General features: G+C 39.9%; 1 protein-coding gene across 1 annotated transcript; it reads right to left on the minus strand.

Moving 5' to 3' along the window:
* Nucleotides 1-1,576: 1,576 nt before the first annotated feature.
* On the minus strand, nucleotides 1,577-19,313 carry ZNF395 (zinc finger protein 395). Its single transcript, XM_044660799.1, has 9 exons — nucleotides 19,059-19,313; nucleotides 16,957-17,192; nucleotides 15,102-15,211; nucleotides 9,021-9,256; nucleotides 7,830-7,930; nucleotides 6,352-6,637; nucleotides 4,866-4,958; nucleotides 2,450-2,553; nucleotides 1,577-1,688 (listed from the first exon to the last, which is right to left on the minus strand). Exons 1-9 carry the CDS (start codon nucleotides 19,311-19,313, stop codon nucleotides 1,577-1,579), a joined length of 1,533 nt encoding a protein of 510 aa, XP_044516734.1.
* Between the last annotated feature and the right edge of the window lie 3,374 nt (nucleotides 19,314-22,687).

Here is a 22,687-nt window from a genome sequence, read left to right on the forward strand (position 1 = left end):
TTCCAGTGGTCCCTAGGTCCGTCCCACATGGCCTTCACATGAGTCCTAGAACTCTCATTCCACATCCCTCAGAATTCTCTTTGCCCCTCCACCTCCCACCCTTACCTACCATCAGCTTTAGGAACTGGCTTTGCAAGTTTCAAGGGTGGCATGCAGTGGTTGGCCCTATGCCTCCACATAGCCTTGACAAAGCACAGATAACAGAATAAAGACTCTACTATCTAAGCTTGGGAGTTCATGGGATGCTGATCCTGGATATCAGAATTGTTCTTTCTCAGGGAGGCAAATTAGACAAGAGTAAAATTTAGGGACCCTCAACTTCCTTCCCCATTCCTAAATTGCCACCTATCATCGTCATCTATTCCCTTCACCTAATTCTCCCCCAATTCTCCCTTTCCTACTAAAATCAATCACACCTCCAGCAACTGGGAGAAATAGAGGGCTGGGGGGGAAAACTGTCCACAATGAGAATGGGAGAAGTTGAGAAACCTACTATGATCTCTTAAGGATCAAAAAGGGAAAAGAGGTTAGCAAGATAAAACATAAGAACAAAAAACCCTGAAGAGGTTTCTTTTGTTTTAATGTGACTTATTTCTATAATGATGGGGGTAAAAGATAAAAGGATTTCACTTTGGGTGGCAGCAGAGGTTTCAGGACAGGCTAGAACAACCTCCAGCATTTCCTCATTGAAATGGAAAAAAACCATTTAAATGATCAAAGTAGTGTCAATTCACCCTTTGAAATGTGGGAGGTCACTATTACCCTCTGCCTAACTTGGTTTGGAAACTCTTAAAAATCCATTAGGCAGGACTTACCAGAGCCAAATAAGATAGTCTGGGGGTAAAACCCAATAACTAAAAGAACCCAGATTAAAATAGCTTGAACAAATGTATGACTAAAAGATAAGTTGTCCTTTCATTTCCATGGATGCTGCTTGATGAAAAAGGATAAATCTTTTCTTCTCCTGAAGTCTGATGGATCAAAGAATGCACTTGGTCAAATGCCCAAGCGCTCTTTTCTCTTGACCTCCCATTTCTATCAGCATCAGAGCCTCCTTTTCTCATGCGGCCAGTGGAGTCACTTTTTAAAAAATTCATCCTGCCTCTACTGGGCACCAAGAAGTCCAATTTCTGAGAGAATCTGTCAACTCAGCAGCAATATCAACAGAGCTGCTCCTTCCGTGAGCATCAGAAGAATCTGCCCCAGCATAGGGGGGGAAATAACAGAAGGAAAAAAGAAAATAATTCTTTGGTCTCTGGGTCACTACAGAGCACACTAATCCATTGGCTCTGACATTCTCCTGTTTTCTGTGACCAATAGGAAGGAAAAATTCTCTCATTTCCTTTGAGTTGCCAAAAACAAAATAAAGCATCCCCAGAAAAAAAAAAGAAAGAAAAAAAAAGGTTAAACCTTGACCAATACATCCCACACTCAAAATCTGAACTTGAATCTTTAGGTTGCTGCTGGAGGCTCAGGAGACTCTCCTGCATCACCTCCTCCTCTAGGCTGCCAGGTTAGGGCCTGTGGGGTAGGCTCTGGGGTCAGGGAAGTAAGAAGATGAGCAGGTTCAACAAGTTCAATCCAGGAACCGTTGACAGGCCTTTTTCCACCGACAAGCTGTGCACCACTGGTCCCGATGCTCAATGCCATATACCTTACGGCACTTCTTGGCTTCTCCACGGGTTTTCCTGTATTAAAAAAAAGAGAAGTAGAGAAAAGCAGGCATTTGTGATCAAAATGCAGAAGCAACATTATTTGCATGACCCTGTTTTCTAGTCCCCCAACTGCTACTGCCCTCCTCAATAAATACATAATGACTTGACTCAGAAATTATCTGGTATTTAACTACTTTGGATATATTTATTTTCATTTATTTTAATAGATATTGTACATATTTTATTCAATATTAATATTTATTGGAATATATTATGAAATTTCTACAATATATAATTTTAACATTTAATACTCATTAAAGTGGACATCTAATATTGATAATGAGCATTACTTCTGCTTCCCCTATTTGAGCATAAGCTCCATGAGAACAGGGAATATTTTGTTCTTTGTATTTTTATTCCTACTGCCTAACATAATGTACATAGTAGGCACTTAAGAGATATCTGTTGACTTACTGATTGACTGGCCAAGAGAAAGGCTGTACAAGTAAATGTCAGGCAATGGGTTGGTTCAAAAGATAAACCTGGAGAGCTGAGAAATTCCATCTCAGTTAGGCAGCAACTAAACTGCGTAACTGGAGGATAGTAGGGGGAGAGGTGGTTAACAAAAGAATATTCCATTACTAAATTCTTAATCAGGTCCTCCATCTGTGAAGTACTGCAGAGGAATGGCTACCAGGGACTTTATTTTGTGCTTCTAGAGTTTACTCATATTGTGTTTTTAATCTTCCAAATGTTGAGATGGTAGACAATAAGGGTCACTTTATGAATCTCACCTGGTGCTGCTCTGTGATCGGGGTGGTGATGTGACAATCAGGTGGGATTTCAACGTAGGTGGTGGCTGCTGGGGTTCACTGAAGCTTAGTGACCGGCTCCGGACCTGTACACAAGAAAAAGAAAGATGAGTCCTTGGCGAGGAACGTGTAAAACTCATTTGTATCCCTAGCTAACACTCTCAAGCATCAAGGAATACTTATTGAATCCACATTCACTCCTGGGGACTAAATATTATCTCTTTGTAGGGTAGAAAAGGTAACATTTTAGTGAGCATATGCAAAATGAATGGATACTAGCTAGAACAGAATTTTGTGAAAGTAAGTGCAAGGTATGTGAGAAGGGAAGTGCATTCCTTTAAACCAAGGGCTCTAGACCTTTTTATGTATCATAGACTCCTTTGGTAGTCTGGTGAAACCAATGGACCCATTTTCAAAATATTTTTAAATGCATAAAATAAAACATAAGATTATGATGGAAATCAATCACTGGAAACAAAAATATCTTTTTTCTCCTCATCTAAATTCAGATCCTTTGAAATCTATCCAAGATCCCCAAGTTAAAATGCCCTACTTTAAATGCTATCAAACAGATAGGAAGAGAATCTAGGCCTGGCAGAAGAAGTTGAACTGGCCAAATCCGGAAGCACTCTGTATTTTATTTTCTTTTAAAAATTTTTACTAATTTATTTATTTGTTGATTACATTAAAATTCCCAAGTCTCTTTCTCACCTCCTCCCCTTCTTACACAAGAAGGCATCTATCTATCTATCTATCTATCTATCTATATATATATATATATATATGTCAAGTGATGCCATATATGTTATAAACTAAGTCTTTCATGTTTCTATTTAATCAGTTCTTTTACTGGACATAAATATTCGTGAGTTATTCTTCAAACTTTAATTCTGTAGCTGTATACAGTGTTCTCTTGGTTCTACTTGTTTTGCTTTTCCTAATTTTATGTAGGTCTTTATATTTTCTTAAAAATTAAACTGGTTGTCATTTCTTATAGCACAATAGTATTTCATCACAATCACATGACACGACTTGTTCATTCCCCAATTGATGGACATCCCCTTGATTTCCAGTTCTTTGCCATCACAAAGAGGGCTGCTATAAATATTTTAGAACATACGGTTCTTTTTCTTTTTCTCTGATCTCGATGGGAAACTGACCCAACAATGGTTATTACTAGGTCTAAGGGCATACATCATTTTATAACTCTCTGGGCATAATTCCAAATCACTCAACAAAATGGTTCAATCAGTTCACAATTCCACCAAAAGTATATTAGTGTCCACATTTTTCTGCAACCCTTCCTCATTTTAGATATGGCAAAAATGAGCTCTCTTCTGGCTCCCTTCTTAGATTTGCTGATATGTACTCTCCTTCCCTATCATTCTAGAATGGGTTAAGAGCTTACAAAGGCAATGAATATGACCAACTCAGAAGATTCATTTTAATTCTAAATTAGGGAGTAGATGGCACTAGTGCTATTGTATTCTCCTTTTGCATCTCTACTTTTGGGAAGGAGTAGAGCAAGAGGTGGCTCCCTCTCTAACTGTTCTTTACCATATATACCCATTTTTTCTCTTTTGTATCTTCCCCACAGTGTTGTGATGAAACTCAAATGAGAAAATGTATAAAAAGTGCACTGCAAATTTTAACACACTGTATAAATGTCAGTCATTATTTTCTTTTCTAATTTCTTCCACTTGTTTCCTTTTCCTTCTCTCTTCATTTTCCTCTCCCTAAGTCTAACCCCAAATTTCCACTTTCTTCACCATTTTTCTGAGGGACACACCATAATGTGTTACATATTTACCAACAATTCCGTTTAGTCATGTGGAGACTTCTTTAGGTCAGCCACTGGCACTCACAGGTCTGATTTAGCTTCATTAATGTCATCTGGGGCCAAAGGAATTCTCTGATCCCAGATCTAATTCAAAGATTTTCTCAATAATAAATTCCTACAGAATCTCTGCATGGGGCATCTAGATGGCACAGTGGATAGAGCACTGGACTTGGAATCAGAAAAATTCATCTTCTTGACTTCAAATCCAGCCTCAGACACTAGGTGTGTAACCCTGGGCACAGTCAGTTCTTCATCTGTTAAATGAGCTGGAGAAGAAAATGGCAAACCACTCCAGTGTTTTTGCCAAGAAAACCTCAAACAGGGTCATGAAGATTGGAACGTGATTGAAACAACTAAACAACATGACAGTCTCTAGCCTGTTGGGGATGGATACTGGGCAAAGAGATGGGGTGACCTTTCTAGGGCCTCATGCTTCAGAAGCAAGGAGCAGGTACTTTCTGTGCCCAAGACATCCCCTGCACCTGTGTATGACTTTGTAGGAGCCCTCTTCCTTCTTCCAGACACCTGACAGTTGCCTTAGGACCACGTGGGACTTACCGGAGAGAGGGATGGGATCGTAGAAGTGGCAGCAGCCCAGCTAATGCTGGTGTATATGTGTGGAGATACTGGGATCTGGATTGATGGTAGTGCCTGAGAGGAGGAAAAAAAATTAAATTGATGTTATTATGACCAAGTTAAATATATATATATATATATATGTAATAATCAAGTTACCCTAACAAAGGCTAAATCTTAAGAAACTTTAAAAATCAGGTATTTTCAATCAATGTCCATATTACACCCAATGTAGAAAAACGGGACAAGGTAGTTAATTTTTTAAAAGCCACAGAATGTGTACAGCTGAACACCTTCCACTACCAGCACTATTCATATTTCATAGGTCTGTCACTCTTCAGGGATAACCAAGCGCCTTTCACACAGGAGCCCTGTGAGGTAGAGACCACAAAAGAATGATCTCCATTTTAGAGAGAAAGAACCTGAAGCTCAAAAGGGTCAGTGGCTCAACCATGGTCACACAGTTGGCTACAGTCTGATATCATGCACATACTTGCAGCTGCAGGGCCAACATTCACTGAACTACACGAAGACCCTGAGAGGAAGGGAGGGATTTATTAAGTGCTTACTGTGTGCCAGGCATCTCTAGGTCTAGCTCTCCATCCACTCAGGCAGCCAGCCGCTCCCTGGCTAAGCTTTTTACAATTATCTCATTTTATCCTAAAAATAATCTGGGAAGTAGGTTTTTTAATCTTGAAATCTAGCACATACCTATGGCCTCCCTACCACACACAGCTAAGTGACAAACAAGACAACACTAAGAGAACAGACAGAATCCCCATAGGAGACTGGAACATTTAGAACTGCCGAGAACAGCATGAAATACATCCCGCCTTTGCATATTTTTCATTTTTTTCAGGGAATTGTTTGGACAAAAGCCTATAGCTTTTCTCTAAGTCAGAAGATGGGTTGGTGTTACGGAGCAGTTACCATGGACTGTAGGGATGGAACAGGAAGAAAAGATTTGCCCTGCGATCAGTGACTACACTTATAGTTTTTGGTTACCTGTTACATAAATCCCAGTGGTGAGGAATTTCTTTTCCCCTGGGATTTTAGATTTCTTAGAAATTTCACTAGATATCTAACTAAAATCTGAGGGAATCGGACTAGCATAGGCCATTGAAGAGGTGAAATGTCCTCACTGCTGGGATTTATGTAAGAGGTAACAAAAAACTATAAATGTAATCACTGATCCCAGGGCAAATCTCTCTTCTTCCCATTCCATCCACAGGATCCACAGGAAGCTGCCGATTAATAGCTCTCTGGGGTCCACATGCCCCTTGAAGATAGACTAGTTTTATTTGTTCTAGGGAACCGTTTATGGGAAAGGCTCAGGAGCTTGGCTAAAGGATCAGACCTTAAGTCACATAGACTCTGGACCAGAATGCCTAAGCATCAATTGGTTTTAAAGCTGCCAACAGCTATCACGGGTGCCCAGGATCACTGCAAGTGGCATGCACCTCCATACCTGGTATGCATGGTCAGCCTGAATGTGCCAAAAGGAGCCAGGGGCTGACTTGCTGAGAGCACCAGTGGGCAAGTAAGGTTCCAAGACAGGGTGTTCCAGGACTAATGAGTCTGCTTGGGGCAGGGGTGGTGGTAGGATGGCAAGGGGAGGGTTGGTCAGACTCTGGACAGGAACTGTCTCAGCCGTGGGAGTAGCCACTGCCACAGCAGCAGCTTCCTCCTTCATCTGCACCTCTGTGTAGTAGAAATCTTCCTCCCGTTTCCACTGGTCAGAGTCCACACTGTCCCTGTTGGAAGAAGGAAGGAGAGGTCTCATAAGGATTCAAGTTAAGACAACAGAGAGCTGCATCCCTAATTCTGGAAAAGCTTCAGGGAGGCAGAGAAGTGAAAAGAGAAGCTTGATGGATGACCCAAGGAGGGGGGAATATCCCAAACCAGCAACATGAAGGTCAGACCAAGCATGTCTATGGGCTAGTCTACACTGACTCCAAAGGGGGAAGAGTCTTCCTTAGAAAGAAACTGCCTTCCCCTTCAACCCCACACCGGCAAGAGTGGAGGAAGAGTCCATAACTCTTCACAAAATAGGCATGCCTGAGGTGTAGAAAGGAAGGAACTGGCTTGGGGGACCAGAGCAAATCAGGAAGAGAACCAGAGAAAAACCAAAAGTCTTCTCTCTCAGCCTAATGCCATCAGATGACAAGTGTTTAGTAAGTGCCACCAATGTGCCAGGCATTGGGCAAAGCAAAAATAGCCCTTGTTCTCCAGTCTAATGGAGGAAGTAGAAGGGGAATTCCCTTTTCTGAAAAATACAAACAGCATCTCTCTCCAAAGAGTCTGACTCTCTGTCAAAGAATCGCCCTGGGCAGACTCTTCTTGAGTCAGTACTTCTTTCCTCAGGAGCTATGGATGAGTTTGACAAGAAGCTCTATCAACCCTGGTCCCATTCTCTATGAAGGCAGCTTCCCCAAGACTGAAAGTGTCAAGAAAAGAAAGAGTTCTAGTTTTCCTCAGGGAAAGATAGCAAAGACACCAACTAATGGGGCTTAACTAGCCTGTTACGAGCTACCAAATCTAAGCAATTCCTCTCTTTCCACTCAGTAAGTGGGACCACTAAAAGAATTGTTAGTTCAGCAAGGAAAGAGAAGACAACCATGCAAGGTCCACAGCAGCACAAATTATTCAGGCACTCGGTTAACAAATTTCCTTCTCTTCCCCCGCCCCCCACCACCCCCCAATTAGGACTGAAGGAAATATCTTTGAGCAATCTCCAAGAAAAGGCATCAGAGACCAAGGAGAAGAACTTTTTTACCAGTCTTGGCATAGACTAAGGAGCAGAGAGAAAAAGATGTACTAATTTCTCAGAAACATTCTGGGGCAGAAGGGAACAGAAATATAGGTTATAGTCACCACAAGGACCTCAAGGTTTAAGAAAAGGAATAACTGAGAGATGATGAGGCCTGGCCCCTGGCCCCGACTTACCCCAGGTGGAGGGTCTTGACATGCCTCTTGATACCCACAATGGAGCGTAGGACTTTGCCACAGTTTGGCCACAGACACTTGTACATCACCTTCACTGAGTTCTGGGGAAAACATAAACCCTGGGGCATTAGTAGACGTTCCTGCTCCCTATACTCCCTTCTCCTGCCTAAGAATGAGGTACAGATTCAAAAAGGTGCAGATTCACCCCTCTATTTCAAGATTGGGTTCTTTAGGCTCATAAACACTGCTCACTGAAAAGCTTTTGTCCTGGGCCATAGATATGTCCTAGAGGCTTGTGCAATGGTTGGTGCTATATAGGGGGTAAAAACACTAAAAAATATCTATTATAGAGTTTTTTGAAGGGGTATAAGCAATAAAGCAGAGATTAGTGTGAAGTCTAAAAATCAATCAATGAGCATTTACTATGAACCTTTCTAGGCACTGGGAATACAAAAATCAAAAACCAATCCACCAGGGCAACTGGGTAGCTCAGTGGATTGAGAGTCAGGCCTAGAGACGAGAGATCCAGCCTCAGACACTTCCCAGCTGTGTGACCCTGGGCAAGTCACTTGACCCCCATTGCCCACCCTTACCACTCTTCCACCTAGGAGCCAATACACAGAAGTTAAGGGTTTTTAAAAAATGTAAAAAAAAAAAAAATCCACCCCTGCCTTCAAGAGCAGGAAGCCGAAGGATACACATAAGGAGACAAGGGTTCTAAAGGAGATAATGATGAGGGTTCTGGGAAGGCTAATGCTAAAGAAACTGACATTCAAGCAAAAGAGAATAATATGGAAATCTGTTTTGCATGATTTCACGTGTATAATTGATAATTACATTTCTTGCCTTCTCAATGGATGGGGAAGGATAGAAGGGATGAAAAGAATTGGGAACTCAAAATTAAAAAAAAAAAGAATGTTAGAAATAAATAATAACTTTAAAAAATTTAAACCAGAAAGGGATGGAAAAATGAGAAATAAAAGATAGCAAAGTTAAACATTTATTTTCTGAAAATCAAAGAAGGGCTGTCTAAGACAAATATAATATATGCCAGGTCCATTGGTGTTATGTTTTTTTTTCTCTAAAACCAACTTAATACAGGGTTAATTCTTTTCGTTCTCTCTCTCTCTCTCTCTCTCTCTCTCTCTCTCTCTCTCTCACTCACTCACACACAGACACACACAAACATACCTTTCTCTTCCGTGGGGCTGGCTCATCCATCAGGAAAGGATCAGGGTCTGTCTCAAAGCCATTGTCAGCTTTTGGTGAACCAAAAGCCTCGCCTGAATATTTGGGGCTTGCTTGAGGGTGGGGAGGTGAAGGGGTGGAGATCCCACTACCCCCACTCCAGTGCCCACTGGTGGTGCTGCTGCCACTGTCCGACACATCCCCACTCTCCTTCCATAGGTCACAGGCTGCTCGGGATACTATGCAGGAAAGAAGAGAAGATAAGAGCCTCAAGGGACTGCAGGGGTGGTTATCCCACAAGACACATCTATCTCCAGGCCAGATGGAAACAGCTCACTCTTTTCCACATTTGCATATTGTAATTTATACCACTCGATAATACTAAATAGCAAAGGGCAAGGTGACTCCCAGAAGTCTAGATTTCTAAAGTTTGGTGCCTGTTTATGGCACTGGCTTAGTACATCTTCCAGGTAGGCCACCTACCTCTCTACGTCCCAATAAAGCTGCAAGAATTATCCCTGGTCTCTACAGGCCCCTGAAGGTAAATATGGGGATGGATAAGAATAGAGAATTAAAATATAGAGGGATGCCACCTGGAAAATGTCATTACATACCCACCTGAAGTAAAATGGAAACATCAAGTTATAACATGTTTACAACCAAAGTATCTTGAAAAGAATGATCATCCATATTTTTAAAATATACAGGTAGCTTACCAAAGCTCATGGTTTATAGCAATTTAAATTTTCATCACAGCTACTCAGAAGAGCTAAAGATTCAAAGTTTAAAGATATCACTAAACCAAAGAGCCTTACTATAGGCTAAGTGCTAAAGTCAAAAAGCAAAAATGAAGAAGAGCTTATAGGCTACCAAGGGGAAAATCACATACATATATAAGAAGACACAAAATCTATGCAAAGTAGCAAGGAGGCATCTAGAAAAAAATCTAAAATAGCTGATTAACTGATAAGAAGACAGACATGTTTTTGTTGGTTAGCTATTGCTATAAAAGCCAAATTCTACAGGTACCAAATAATGGAGGGCCCTGAGAGAAGCAGGCAGGAGGGAGAAAAGCAAAAAGGCAAGAAGAACATGGGTCTTAGGCCCAGATTCAGTGATGAGAAAATGCAGTTGACTGAGCTGTATTTATCTTCTGAGGGCTGGCTTTAGAATGTCAAAATGACACAGCTTTAAAATTTCTTTAAAAAGTAGAAGTTATAACCCCAGAGAAAATACTATTCTGATAAGTCTAATTCTGATCAATAAAAAGGAATAGGGAACAGCTAAGTAATTCAGTGGACTGAGAGCCAGACTTAAAAAAGATGGGAGGTCCTGTGTTCAAAACTGATCTCAGATACTTTCTAGCTGTATGATCCTGGTAAGTCACTTAAACCCTGCTGCCTAGCTCTTACCCTCTTCTGCCTTGGAACCAATACATAATTTTGATTCTAAGACAGAAGGTAAGGATTTTAAAATAATAATAATAATAATAATGATAATGATAATGACAAGAACAACAATAATAATAAATGGTTAAAGAGGACCTGAGTATGGAGACAAAAGAAAATAAGCCTTGCATCTCAAGATCTCTAGAGTGAGTGTGAGAATCTCCTTATAAAACATGTTTCTAAGCATTCTGAAGAAGCCCTGTCCTATGAGGCACCAGTAAGTGGGAGAAAACCTGTTATCATCACCCCCAACCCCGGAAAAACAGATGGACCATAGTGACTCCCCACCTCTGAGACATGCAAGAGAAGCTGTGTCTAGAGCTACCATGGCTGACAAGGAGGTATATTATCTTCCCAGCATGCATATTGAAAATGTGGCATAGGCAGGCCTTGCCAGATCTTCAAATCCACCAAATACTTTCTTTGATTTACTTAGGAAAATTTTATATCATTAGGAGAAAAAGTAAACAGATCTTTGGTGACTTTCTTTTGGCTTCTATTTGTATCCTCAATGTTTATCACAGTGCCCGGAACATTGTACGAGCTTAATAAATGCTTGTTTCCCTCCTTCCTTCCTTGGAAGTTCTCATAAAAAAAAAAATTAAAAAAAAACCTGAAAGGCTGAAGGAAACAGGTGATATTTTTACCTCTTCAAGCTAAAGGTAATAACTGAAAGAGAAAGAATATGGGAAGTGAACAGCTGACTACATCAATGGTGTCAAAAGAAGAATATTTGGTCTTCTGGACTCTGGCCTAAGACACCGTAATGGCTCCTAATAAAGAATGGTATATAGCTCAGTTCATTAATAACTAGGAATAATGCATTTGGCAAAAGGTTTCACAACCTGACCAAGATAATTTAAAATAAACTTGGCACACAAAGAGGCAAACAATATTATAAATATGGGATAAAGAACAAAAGAACTTAAGTCAATGGAATACCCAAATGATTCTCTGGTGAAAACAAGAAGGAAGTTACTTGGGCTCAATACTTAGCACCTCTGATTTCCACATACTATTACAATGTATAAACACAATAAAGCAAAAATAGAAGTACAAAATAATTATATCATCAAGTGTTGGGAAAGGATTTATGGCTGCAATACAGGAAAAATATGTATGTGTGTGTGCATAATATATGTATATATATATATTTTTTAAATAAGAATTTAAGATAAAAATAGAAGGAGTAGCATTGTATCTAAAGAAGACATAGACCTAAATAAACAAACTCAAGGGAGGAAGCAGGATGGCATGGTAGAAAAGACACCCCCCTCCAGAATCAGACATTCAAATCTCACTTTTGATGTTTAATGCCCATGGGACCTCAGATACTTCATTTATAAAATGAGAGAGTTGAAAAAAGTTTCTACAGTCCCTTCTAGCTCTGGATTTATGATCCTATGATAACTTTGTATGAAAATATTGTAGGACTGTCCAGAGATCGAAAAAACAAGTGACACCTTCCCAATACAGATTATTAAATTGACCAAGAGGTAAGAGAGAGTAGCCAAAAGCAGCTTTAACTATCTGGGTATCTCCTGGGTATCTAATCTTCCTCTAAGCAAAGTACCTGACTTTTCATTCTGGGATATAAAATTAATAATAAAGACAAAGCAATATTACTAATCTAGATTTAGTCTTGAGCACCAGTAAAGAATTAGCAGGTGATGGGGAAGAGATAAGAAATTAAGAGAAAAATGGCCAAGCCACCAGGGAGACAATGAAATGAAGGAAATGATGAAGACCAGCACCATACTGGAAGACTACTACATGATATCTCTTATGATATGCCGTTTACTTGGTAAAGTTTCAGGACTATATACTTTTTCTCTGTTAATTCTCTACTACTGAGAGATAATGAGAGAATGCAGGTGACAAACACCATCATTCTTTGAAGAAATGCAGGGCCAGTGTGTGGCTTCTTCAGTTTTTATTAACACTCTTGCCTCTCTCTTGTTTTAGGGATAGTCCGACTTCTTTCAAATGCTTAGCTTAGGGTAACTTACAGAGTGGCAATAAAAGGAATATGTATCTGAAAAGTTTAGACACAGGCTTATATTTCAAATAAGGCAGGAAATAAGAACCTTATGGTTATTAAGTGTCCTGTAAAATAAAATAGGAAAGACTTCTAACAGTTCCTTTACTGCCATTAATGTTGTTAGGCTTTCTAACATTGGATTTCAAAGCATATTGTCAATTTGGGATATCAATACATTCCTGCCTAATTCCCACTCTTTTGTCCTATATGCCTAAAATAGCCTCCTAATCAAGACTTTCCTCAGATCTCACCTCCTGCAGGAAAACCACAGGCTGAGTAAATGAGTCATGTTCTCAAATTTTTAGACCTTGAAACTATCACAACCCCACTGAGTACAGAAGTTCCAAAGCAACCAAGTCCCTGTACTAAATAAAGCACAAATATTGATTCATGGTTTGAGCCAGACATCAGGAAGCATGCAAGAGTTTAATCCTTACTGGGACCATCAAGGCAAAAAAAGGTCTGGGTCAGGAATTATGGGTAAAAATAAAAGCAAGTCAAGATCTAGACAAATCTTGACCCCAAATCCTCCATATAGTTGCTCTTCCCAACTGTATTCATGTGAAGTAAATAAAAAATTTTAAGGAGGACAAATAAAGTATTTTTAAAGGCAAAAAAAAAAACCAAAAAATAATCTCTGCTTCTATTATGTATATGACATACGCATGTCAAGCATGTCACCTTAGCAGGTTCTTTAAAAACCAGGTCCAAGTACAGGGTCAAGGCTTTGTCAATGAATGAAAATAAGTATTAAATACTACATGCCAAGCATTGAAAATCTGTAAAAATGGCTACTGCCTTTTATGGGATCACTCTCAATATGTGTGGGCAAGACAGTACCAGAACATTCTGTTTTCTAGACAATTTCTATTGCCACTAACTCAACAGTAATCCTTCTCTCTTCTCTTTTCTATATGAAAAGCAACGCTCACATAGCAATCCTGAAGGAAAAAAAGTAAAGGGTAACTTTAATACTTTTAAATAAAGCCCAATTTTAGGAAAGGCTCTCAAAATAGACCTCACTTTACAAAATAAATGCACTTCAGGAAAATTAGCCATCAAGAAAATGCTATTATTTTCTTACTGGTTTCATTGATTATCAGACATCTCTTCTGATTTTTAAAATAAGTTAACTCCTTGGGAGAAAAAACTGAAAACATTTCAGAAAAAGAGGTAAAATGGTGGTTGGAACTGTGGCCAGTTGAGGTACAAGAGAAGAGTACAATGAATTCATAGGACTTGATGTTCTTATAACAACCTACTCTCCTTTTGCACCAATTTCTGAGAATCACTCCTTTGCCTTTGACTACTCTTGGCAGACCCAGTGATAGAGTTAAAATCATGCTTGTCCCTTTGTATTACTACTTCAAGGGCTTTCCTCATACTTTTTAATTTTAAAAAATTGCTACTACCATTGAGACAAAATACGCAAATATACACTCTATGCATATACAAATAATATGCAAACATTTATGTTTTGTATGTTCTATAATTTATATTATTTTATAAATTTGTTAAATTATATATTTTTAAGATAGTATCATATACTATTTATATTATAATATTTATTCTGTTTGTTCTCTTTCTATATTATAGCATCTATGTCTATGTATGTGTACAGAACATATGCAATCTAACTTCATTCTCAGAGGTCCAGAAATTTGTCTACATTCTTCTATTGTTGAATTATTTTAAAAGTGCTCATAGAGCCATCAGTCTATTCCTTGATGTTGAAGAAAACTTAAACACTTAAATATAAGTAACATTTTTTAAAACTAAATTAATTAGTTATATAAATATAAGTTTATATAGTCACTTTTCTTACCAAAAATTTCACATTCTCTGACAAAACTCAGAATAAGACAATTAAGTTAAACTGATTGTGCCAGTAAGTAAAGTTGATCCCTGGGAGTAAGTTTTAGGCCAGCCCTACAACTTAATCAGAAACCTTCAGGTCCACCCAACAAACTACTAATAATATTCACCAACCATTCCCCACAATAATGGCAATGGCATGTTTTAGGTAGTGCCAAAAATATTCAGAAAGAGAATCAATTTGCTGTGAAGTCACATTTCTACTTTCCATGAAAATATTTTTTTTGTCTATAACTGGGCTGGTGTTAGGCTTAATTTGTTTTGGGGTCTCACCCTGTAAGCTTGTCCTGGTTTACAAGGCTGAATTAAGACACTTGGAGAAGGGCATGACCATTTAGAGGCCAGTCATATACCATTTTTCTAGTATACAGAATACCCCTCTACTGGCTTAGTTCAAGTTCCCCACCAAAGTGCCTAACTTACTCCCATGGAGAACTTACTCATCTGGCCAGTGAGACTCTGTCCAGTGCTCTCAGTCATCTTCAAATGCTCCAGGATCCTCCTCCCCAAGTGAGGAAACTGAGGAAAAAGAAGGGATCCAACTAACACAGGGTCACTCAGGAAGCATGAGGTGGAATGGGACTGAGAAGAGAATCCAGCAATCCTGCTTTCCAGGCCCGTGTTCTTTGCTCATGGCTGCTAAAAAAAATGTTGAGTTTCATGGACCTCCTCCAAACCAGATACCCGATATTTTTCTTGGGGCTCTATGGCAAGACTCACCAGGTAAATTGCACTCAATGCCAGGAGGACTTTGCACTACTGGGCTGCAAGAGAGAGTTGTCAGGACCATTGCCGCCATCATCTCATCCATCTCCACTGCGTCCGACTTCCTGAATCCAAACAGAAGGAGAGGTAAGAATGATGAAGATGGCCCCCAGGAATTCCATGATCCCACACAATTACCAACTTCTCCTGATGACTACTTATGTGTGTATTATCCACTCTGTAGACCAATGCAATCCTATAACTCTCGGATACGTCCGGCAATAAATTATTGGGTTCTCAAGATACCCAGTTAGAAGAGGGGGGAAGGACAAGCATTTATTAAGCTCTTTCTTTGTGCCAGGCATTATATGTAAGCACCACACAGATATTATCTCATTTGATTCTCACAACAACCCTGAGAAGTTAAGTGCTATTATCATCTTCATTTACAGATAAGGAAAGTGAGGCAGAAAGAAGTTCAGTGTCTGTCACAGAGTTAGTCAGTGTCTGAGACCAGAAGTGAACTCTGGTTTTCTTGATTCTGGGCCCGAACTCTACCGACTGCACCACTAGCAACCTTCATGGCTATGAAGTAGTGGGTTATAAAACAATGACAAATATCACCTACAGCCAAATATAAATACTAACAGCTGTCGAAAACAAGAAGCTGAGAGTCTGTCATACTAATCAGCTTCGGCTAATGAAGAAGGATGAGGTAGGTCTCTGCGGTCAATCTACCCACTATATCAATCCCAAATAGAGGAAGGTTTTTATTTATTTAACCTTGAGAGGTCAACTTATACCATGATAAGTGGTCATTAAAAAGGTAAAATCTTTTGGGAGCTGTGGGGGAAGAAAATCACAACATGCAACTCAAAGCTAAGTCGATGGTTAGTTATTTCAGTCATGTCCTACTTTTTGTGACCCCATTTGGGGTTTTCTTGGAATACTGGAGTAGTTTGCCATTTCCTTCACCAGCTCATTTTATAGAGGAGCAAACTGAGGTAAACTGGGTTAAGGAACCTGCCCAGGGTCACAGAGCTGGTAAATATCTGAGGGTGAATTTGAATTTAGGTCTTCCTGACTCTAGGCTCAGCATTCTATCGACTATGTCACCTAGCTACACTAAAGCTAAATATAAAGTATCTTTTGATTCTATGCTACTGGGGATCCTACTGCAACTACATTTTCATCAACTGAAACAATTAACAGTTAGAGGTGAGAAGGACAAAAAAAGAACTCCAAAGCAGTGCAAATGTCTCTCCTTCCTCTCAGTCAAGGTCATGATAAAGTGTTCACCTGTTCGGCCCTCTTTACAGTGAGAGGAGCATTCTATGACAACAATATAGTGCAGGGAACAGAATGCTCGATTTGTAGTCAGGAAGATGAGTTCAAATCCCACCAGGACACTTATTAGTTCTGAGACCATGGATAAGTCATTTTGATTTTCTCACCCTTACTTTCCTCAATTATAAAATAGTGATAATAATAGTTACCTACTTTAGAGATTTGTTATGGGGCTCAAATGAAATAAAATAGATAAAACAATTTGCAAATCTTAAAGAGATACACAAATGTTAGTTATTATTATTATTATTAGCTTATAGAGAAAGAGTCCAAAATTAAAATTTCCCCAAATTAAAATTGAGTGAGCAAGAGCCCCGAGGTAGTCCCTTATCCCTAAAACTTGGGACTTGTCCAAGTATTAAACCCCTACAAAAGAAGGCACCCGTATAGACAGGGCTCTGGCTAGGGAAAACTCCCTAAATTCTTATAACTAGGACCCTCTGAGACCCCACCCCCCATCCTAGCCCCCTGCCCCATATGTGGCTGCTCACATATTTCAGGGTCTAGTTCCTTCCATACAAACCTCTTTGGGACATCAATGTTCCTGGAGACAGATCTGTATGCCCCAGCAGGTGCTCCCTGTTCCATGGTTGGTGGTGGCTGAGGTACGGAGCACTTCAGCTCTGGTAGCCACACCTCCTCTGATTTGCAGCAGATTTGCAATTTTTGGTCCAAAAGCAGAACCGTCACCTTATCTTCTGCCCAGCTGTGCTGTTCCACCACTCCCATACACTCCTGGCCTCCATACCACACACACACCTGGGAAAAAGAGAAAGGAAAAGGGAATCCCATGGTCAGTAGGTCTCCTGAGGTTCTAACATCCCCAGATCTATCCGCCAGAAGCTGCTGCTGCTTCCCCATCCATGCCCACACATCTCCCCTAAGCCAGGGGTCCCCAATTGCGTGCTCTTACCTATAGGACTCAGGCTAACCACTACACTGCATTGGTTCTTGCCTCAACAGGAACTATATAAAAGTTCTAAGTCAAGAAAGGGAGTTATAAGAGTCCTTTACCAAAAAAATAATTGTTTTACTGATGCTCTTTTAAAAAAATTAATCTGTCAGTTCCCAACAACCCCTCTCTGGCCTTCCTCCCTGTCTCTGACAGAAAAACCCTTCTTCACATAATAAGAAAATATAACTAAGCAAAAAACTCATTGGCCACGTCATTCTACACCTACAGTTATCAACTCTCCCCTGGGGAGGAGGGAGGGAGAAGAACATAGACATCTTCCTAGTCCTATGCATTCATTCTGCCTGATACTCCTAACAAACTTGTGAGGTAATCAGTATAGTCCTTATCTCCATTTTACAGAGAAAGAAATGGGCAAAGAAATTAAGCCCACAGTTGTTATTGTCAGAGGCGGGACCTGAACTCGGGTAATTCAGATTCCCAAGCCAATACTCTGACCATCACACAACACGCTTCCTCTAATATTTTACATTCATCAGATGAAATGGCTTACTCGGCTCTGTCCCAATGAATGGCTTTGGAGCTCTACTTTAGATCTGCTCTGCTGGGGGGACCTAACCTTTATTCTATATTCCCAATCTCCATCTGGTCCTAGAGCCTCACCTGCTGCTGTCCAAGATTCTTGAATAACAAAAGATTGCTTCCCAAAGTAAGTAGTCATTTAAAAAACACATAAACCCTCCAAGAACAAAGTTCTCCCCCCATCACCTCTGGCATTTTCTTCTTGATTCTAAAGGATCATTTTATCCTCCCCACTCTGCCCCTTCTTATGAGTATGAAGCTTTCTATGGAGGATCCAAGCATTCTGACAACAAAGGAGAGTCACCCTGCCTCAAGATGCACAGAGCATAAAAATCTCCCACCATATATATCACTGCCCATGGCACCAAGAAAGGGGACAAAAAAGTCATGACATAATAAGAATCAGAAAGATGCTGCTGCATGCAACCAAAGGCTCCAAAGGCATGGCCAAGTTGAGGTTAGAGTCCTTGATGCATGGTAGTGGCTGCCATTCACCCATCCCCCAGCATTCCATGGCAATCCAAACTGCTTTCTTTGTGTCTATCCACCACCAGCCCACTGCTGACTGACCATCCAAAATGAGTCCCAAGTGTTATTCTTGTCCCTAATTTTTAAAGTCCATTGACTTCCCACTGACTTCCAGTGGGGAAAAAGCACAGAAAAAAACTTTTGATATCTAATTTTTAAAGGTTGTTGACTCCCGAACCAATGTATAGGACAACTAGTCTCAGGAAACATTTAAGGTAATATCACTCGCTTCATTAGCCTCTGGGAACACTTCTGGGTCAGCCTAAGGCAGCCCAACAACTCAGGTCCAGTGCTTGTTAATTTCTAAAAGTTTTTAAAGAAGCACCTATCAAGGAAAGAAAGCTCCAGTCATTCTTAATTCTCTACCAGAGACACCTTAGATAACTAGTAAGACCCTCCTTTCTTCCCTAAGAAGGTCTGCTTCTCTTATGAGCAATATAGGAAAGATCATAAATGAGTGGTTTGAGAGAAAACAGCACTGGCAATATTTTTCTCCCTGTACCCAATCTTATCCCTAAATGGAGAGGGAAGACCCTGGGTCTCCCAAGTATAAGACAGAGGGGACAGAAACACACTCTTGTCCATACTGTGCTTTGACTCACCTTCTGTCCTGGCTGGAACACCACCTGCTGTAGACCTGGGACACCAGAAGCCATGAGGATCTCCTTAGGATGTTCCTGGCAGTGGCTGTCTTTGTAGGCAGGGAAAGGCTGGGGGGCAGCCACCCCAACTAGCTCAGTGTGGGAGCCTGAGGGCTGGACTGATGCTGCCAGGCCATCTCCAGAGGCACTGGGGACAGATACTCGGGCTCCCAGGAGGGATCGCTTGCCAAGACGCCGTGACAGTACACTTGCCATTTTGCCTTCTGCACTGGAAAAGAAAATGAAAAGAGAAACGATTGATTAGCAACTATCTCCAAGAAAGGGCATCAAGGCCTGAGGTTCCAAGATGGAATCCTAAGCCTTGCAGGTACCACTTGGATTCGGAAAATAAGGATATCTGTTTCCTCTGCCCTATGAGGTACTCAGGAAGGACTCAAAATTAATGATTATAAAAAATATGCTGATCATTTTTTTATCCTTCTAATACCCTGGGCTTCTCTAGATAGAAATCAGTGTATATACCACATACCTAATCCATCTCATTTCAGTGCAGGTATTAGAAAGCAAATTGATTTATTATTTTTGGAGGGTGTTTTAGGGCTTTTTTTTTCAAAATTAATAACATCTGTTTTATTTTTTTAATATAATAAATGAGTCCTTTAATGGGCTCCTCATACTCCAAAGACTTTTAACTCATTTATCTATTTAATTCCCCAAAAGGTAGGGAGAGGTACAGAAAAGGATAAACACATACAAGAGGAAGAATCAAAAAACTTCAGAGTTGGAAAGATCTTTAGTGGCTAGTCAGCCCAACACTTCCAAGAAAAAGAATCCCTACAGTAAATGGTTGTCCAATCTGTTTGAAGATCTACATTACTTCCTGAGACAGCCCCTTTCAAGTCTGGATAGCTCTTGTTTTTAGGACTTTTGTTGTTGTTGTTGTTGTTGTTGTTGCTGCTGTTATCAAATCTAAATTTGCTTCTTTGCACCTTCCACTATCAAATATAGCATGCATAATCTCTCTTCCACAGGATAGAATCTGAAGTACTTAAAGACAATCATTATGTCTCCTTCCCCTGAATCTTTTCCAGGAAACATTTCTCCTATCCCTTAAAGTTCTCCAAGTGATCCTCTCATCACATGGACTCAAGAGCCCTTCATTATCTTAGCTGCCTCCAGTTTATCAGTATACAGGCTATCAATGTCCATCATTATGATGCCCAGATCTAAACAAATACTGTAGATCTAGTGTGGTCAGGGGATCACAACAGCTTTTTTAGCTGCCACACCACACTGCTGATTCATGGTGAATTTGTAGTCCACTAAAATCCCCAGATCTTTTTTGGACAAACTGTTTCCTTCCATCTTGTAATTGAGAAGATGATTTCTGAACCTGAATATAAGACTTTACACTTCTCCCTACTGATTTCAGTTCAGTCCAAGGTGCTCCGGCCAGTCAAAATCTTTTTGGATGCTAATTCTGCACCTATTTGGTGTCAGCTATCTCTTCTCAGCCTCATTTCATTTGCAAATTTGGTTAGAATGCCATCTATGCTTTTTATTCAAAATAAATAACATTAATTAATTAAGGTTAAGTAACACAGAGCCAAACATTCTAAGTACAATCCATTAAAGACTACTTGCCAAATTATTAATAGCTGCTTTTTTTTTGAGTCTAGATATTTGACTAGTTCCAAATCCAATTAATTACGAATGATCGTGTAAATCAATATAACTCTATCTCTGCCACAAAGAACAACATGAGATTCTTTATCAAATGTTTTTCTAAAATCTAGGTAAACTTCATCTGCAGGATACTCCTATATAAGAAGTATCAAAAACAAAATCAAGACTAATCTATCCTGACCAATTCTTTGATGAAGCCACCATGGAGTTCTGTAATCACCATTTCTTTTGCTAGGAGTCACTAGCCACCTCTTTTGTGATCTTGTGTGTGAACATTCCCCGGAAAAAGGAAGTCAATCTCTTTGGTTTAAAGTTTGCAATCTTCTCTTTTTGAAAATTAGGACATTCTGCCTTTATCTAGACCTACAGTATCTTTCTGCCTTCTGTGTTCATTTGAATATCCTTGATACCAATCACATCTGCCAGTCTGAAGTGGGGTTGGTTGGTTTCTTTTCCCAAAGGATGTAGCTCATCTGGACCTTTTCCAGCTGCCTTTTATGTATCATCTTTTCCCATTAGAAGTTATGCTTCTTGAGGACAAGTACTATCTTATTTACATGAATTTCTATCTATAGTGCTTAGCAAAAATAAATATCTCTTTTAATTAATTAATTAATTAATTAATTGATTGATTGATTTTGAAGATTTTTCCATGCTTACATGACTCATGTTCTCTCCATTCCCCCCACCCTGGAGCCAACAAGCAATTCCACTGGCAACATTACATGTATTATTGCTCAAAACTTATTTCCATATTATTCATATTTTTAATAGAGTGATCTTTTAACATAAGGCCCAAGCATATACCCATAGAACCACATGATAAATCATATGCTTTACTTTTTTAGCACATAAAGATTTGTAAAATGCTTATATATCTAAGCAAAGGCTCTGGGTGAATCAGAGGGATCCCTTCCTACCTATCTGACCACTCTCTGTCTCCTTTAATTCACCATGCTCTAATTGTGAGTATACCCCAACACTCTGTCCCAGGCCCTCTTTTCTTACTCTCTTCATGACCACATCAGTGTCCATGGTTTCAATCATTCTCTCCTACATCAATGCATACAGTCAGCAATAGTCTCTTTCCTGAGCTCCAGACCCACATCGCCAATTGCCCACTAGACATCTCAAACTCAACATGCACAAAACAAAATTCATTCTCTTTCCCAAAAACCTCATCTCTCTTCCTAAGTTGCTTATTTCTATCATGGGCACTGGCATTCCAGGATGTGAAAGGTTCACTTCCTCAGAGTGATCCCCAAAACTCTTAACTGTTCCCACCCACCAACATATCCAAGTAGCTGAGGTTCCTCTGGCAGGAGATTCCATCTCCTATTTCTGAGCCTTTGAAGCAATCATCCTCTGGATGCCTCAAATTCACTCCCTCTTCACCTGGACCTCTTAGAGAATCCCTAATTTTGTTCAAAGTTCACCTCTAATGACACCTTTCCTGAGCCTTCCTGCTGCTATTGCCTCCCTCCAGAAATAACCTTATATTTACTTTATTTATATGTATATGTGAACATCTTACCCAAAAGAAAGAAAGCACATTAAGGGTAGTTATTCAGGTGTTTCAGTCAAGTCTGGGGTTTTCTTGGCAAAGGGCCTAGAGTGGTTTGCAATTTCCCTCTCTAGTGTAAAATGCCCCCATTTTACAGATGAAGAAACCAAAGCAAGCAGGGTAATATGACTTTCCCTGGGTCACACAGCTAATAAGTGTCTGAAGCCAGGTTTGAACTCTAGAAGAAGAGCCTTCTTGACTCTGGGCCCAGCATACTATCCACTGCACCACCTACCTACCCACTTTGAGGATAAGGATTACTCTATTTTTGCCTTTGTATTGTCAGTGCTTTAGCATGCTGTTTAGAACATAGTAGACAGGTACTTAATAAGTGCTTGTTGATGTACTCATTTAGATCTACCACCACCCCCTACTTTCA

This window comes from Gracilinanus agilis, chromosome 2 (genome assembly GCF_016433145.1).
Source record: "Gracilinanus agilis isolate LMUSP501 chromosome 2, AgileGrace, whole genome shotgun sequence".
NCBI classification, from domain to species: Eukaryota; Metazoa; Chordata; class Mammalia; order Didelphimorphia; family Didelphidae; genus Gracilinanus; species Gracilinanus agilis.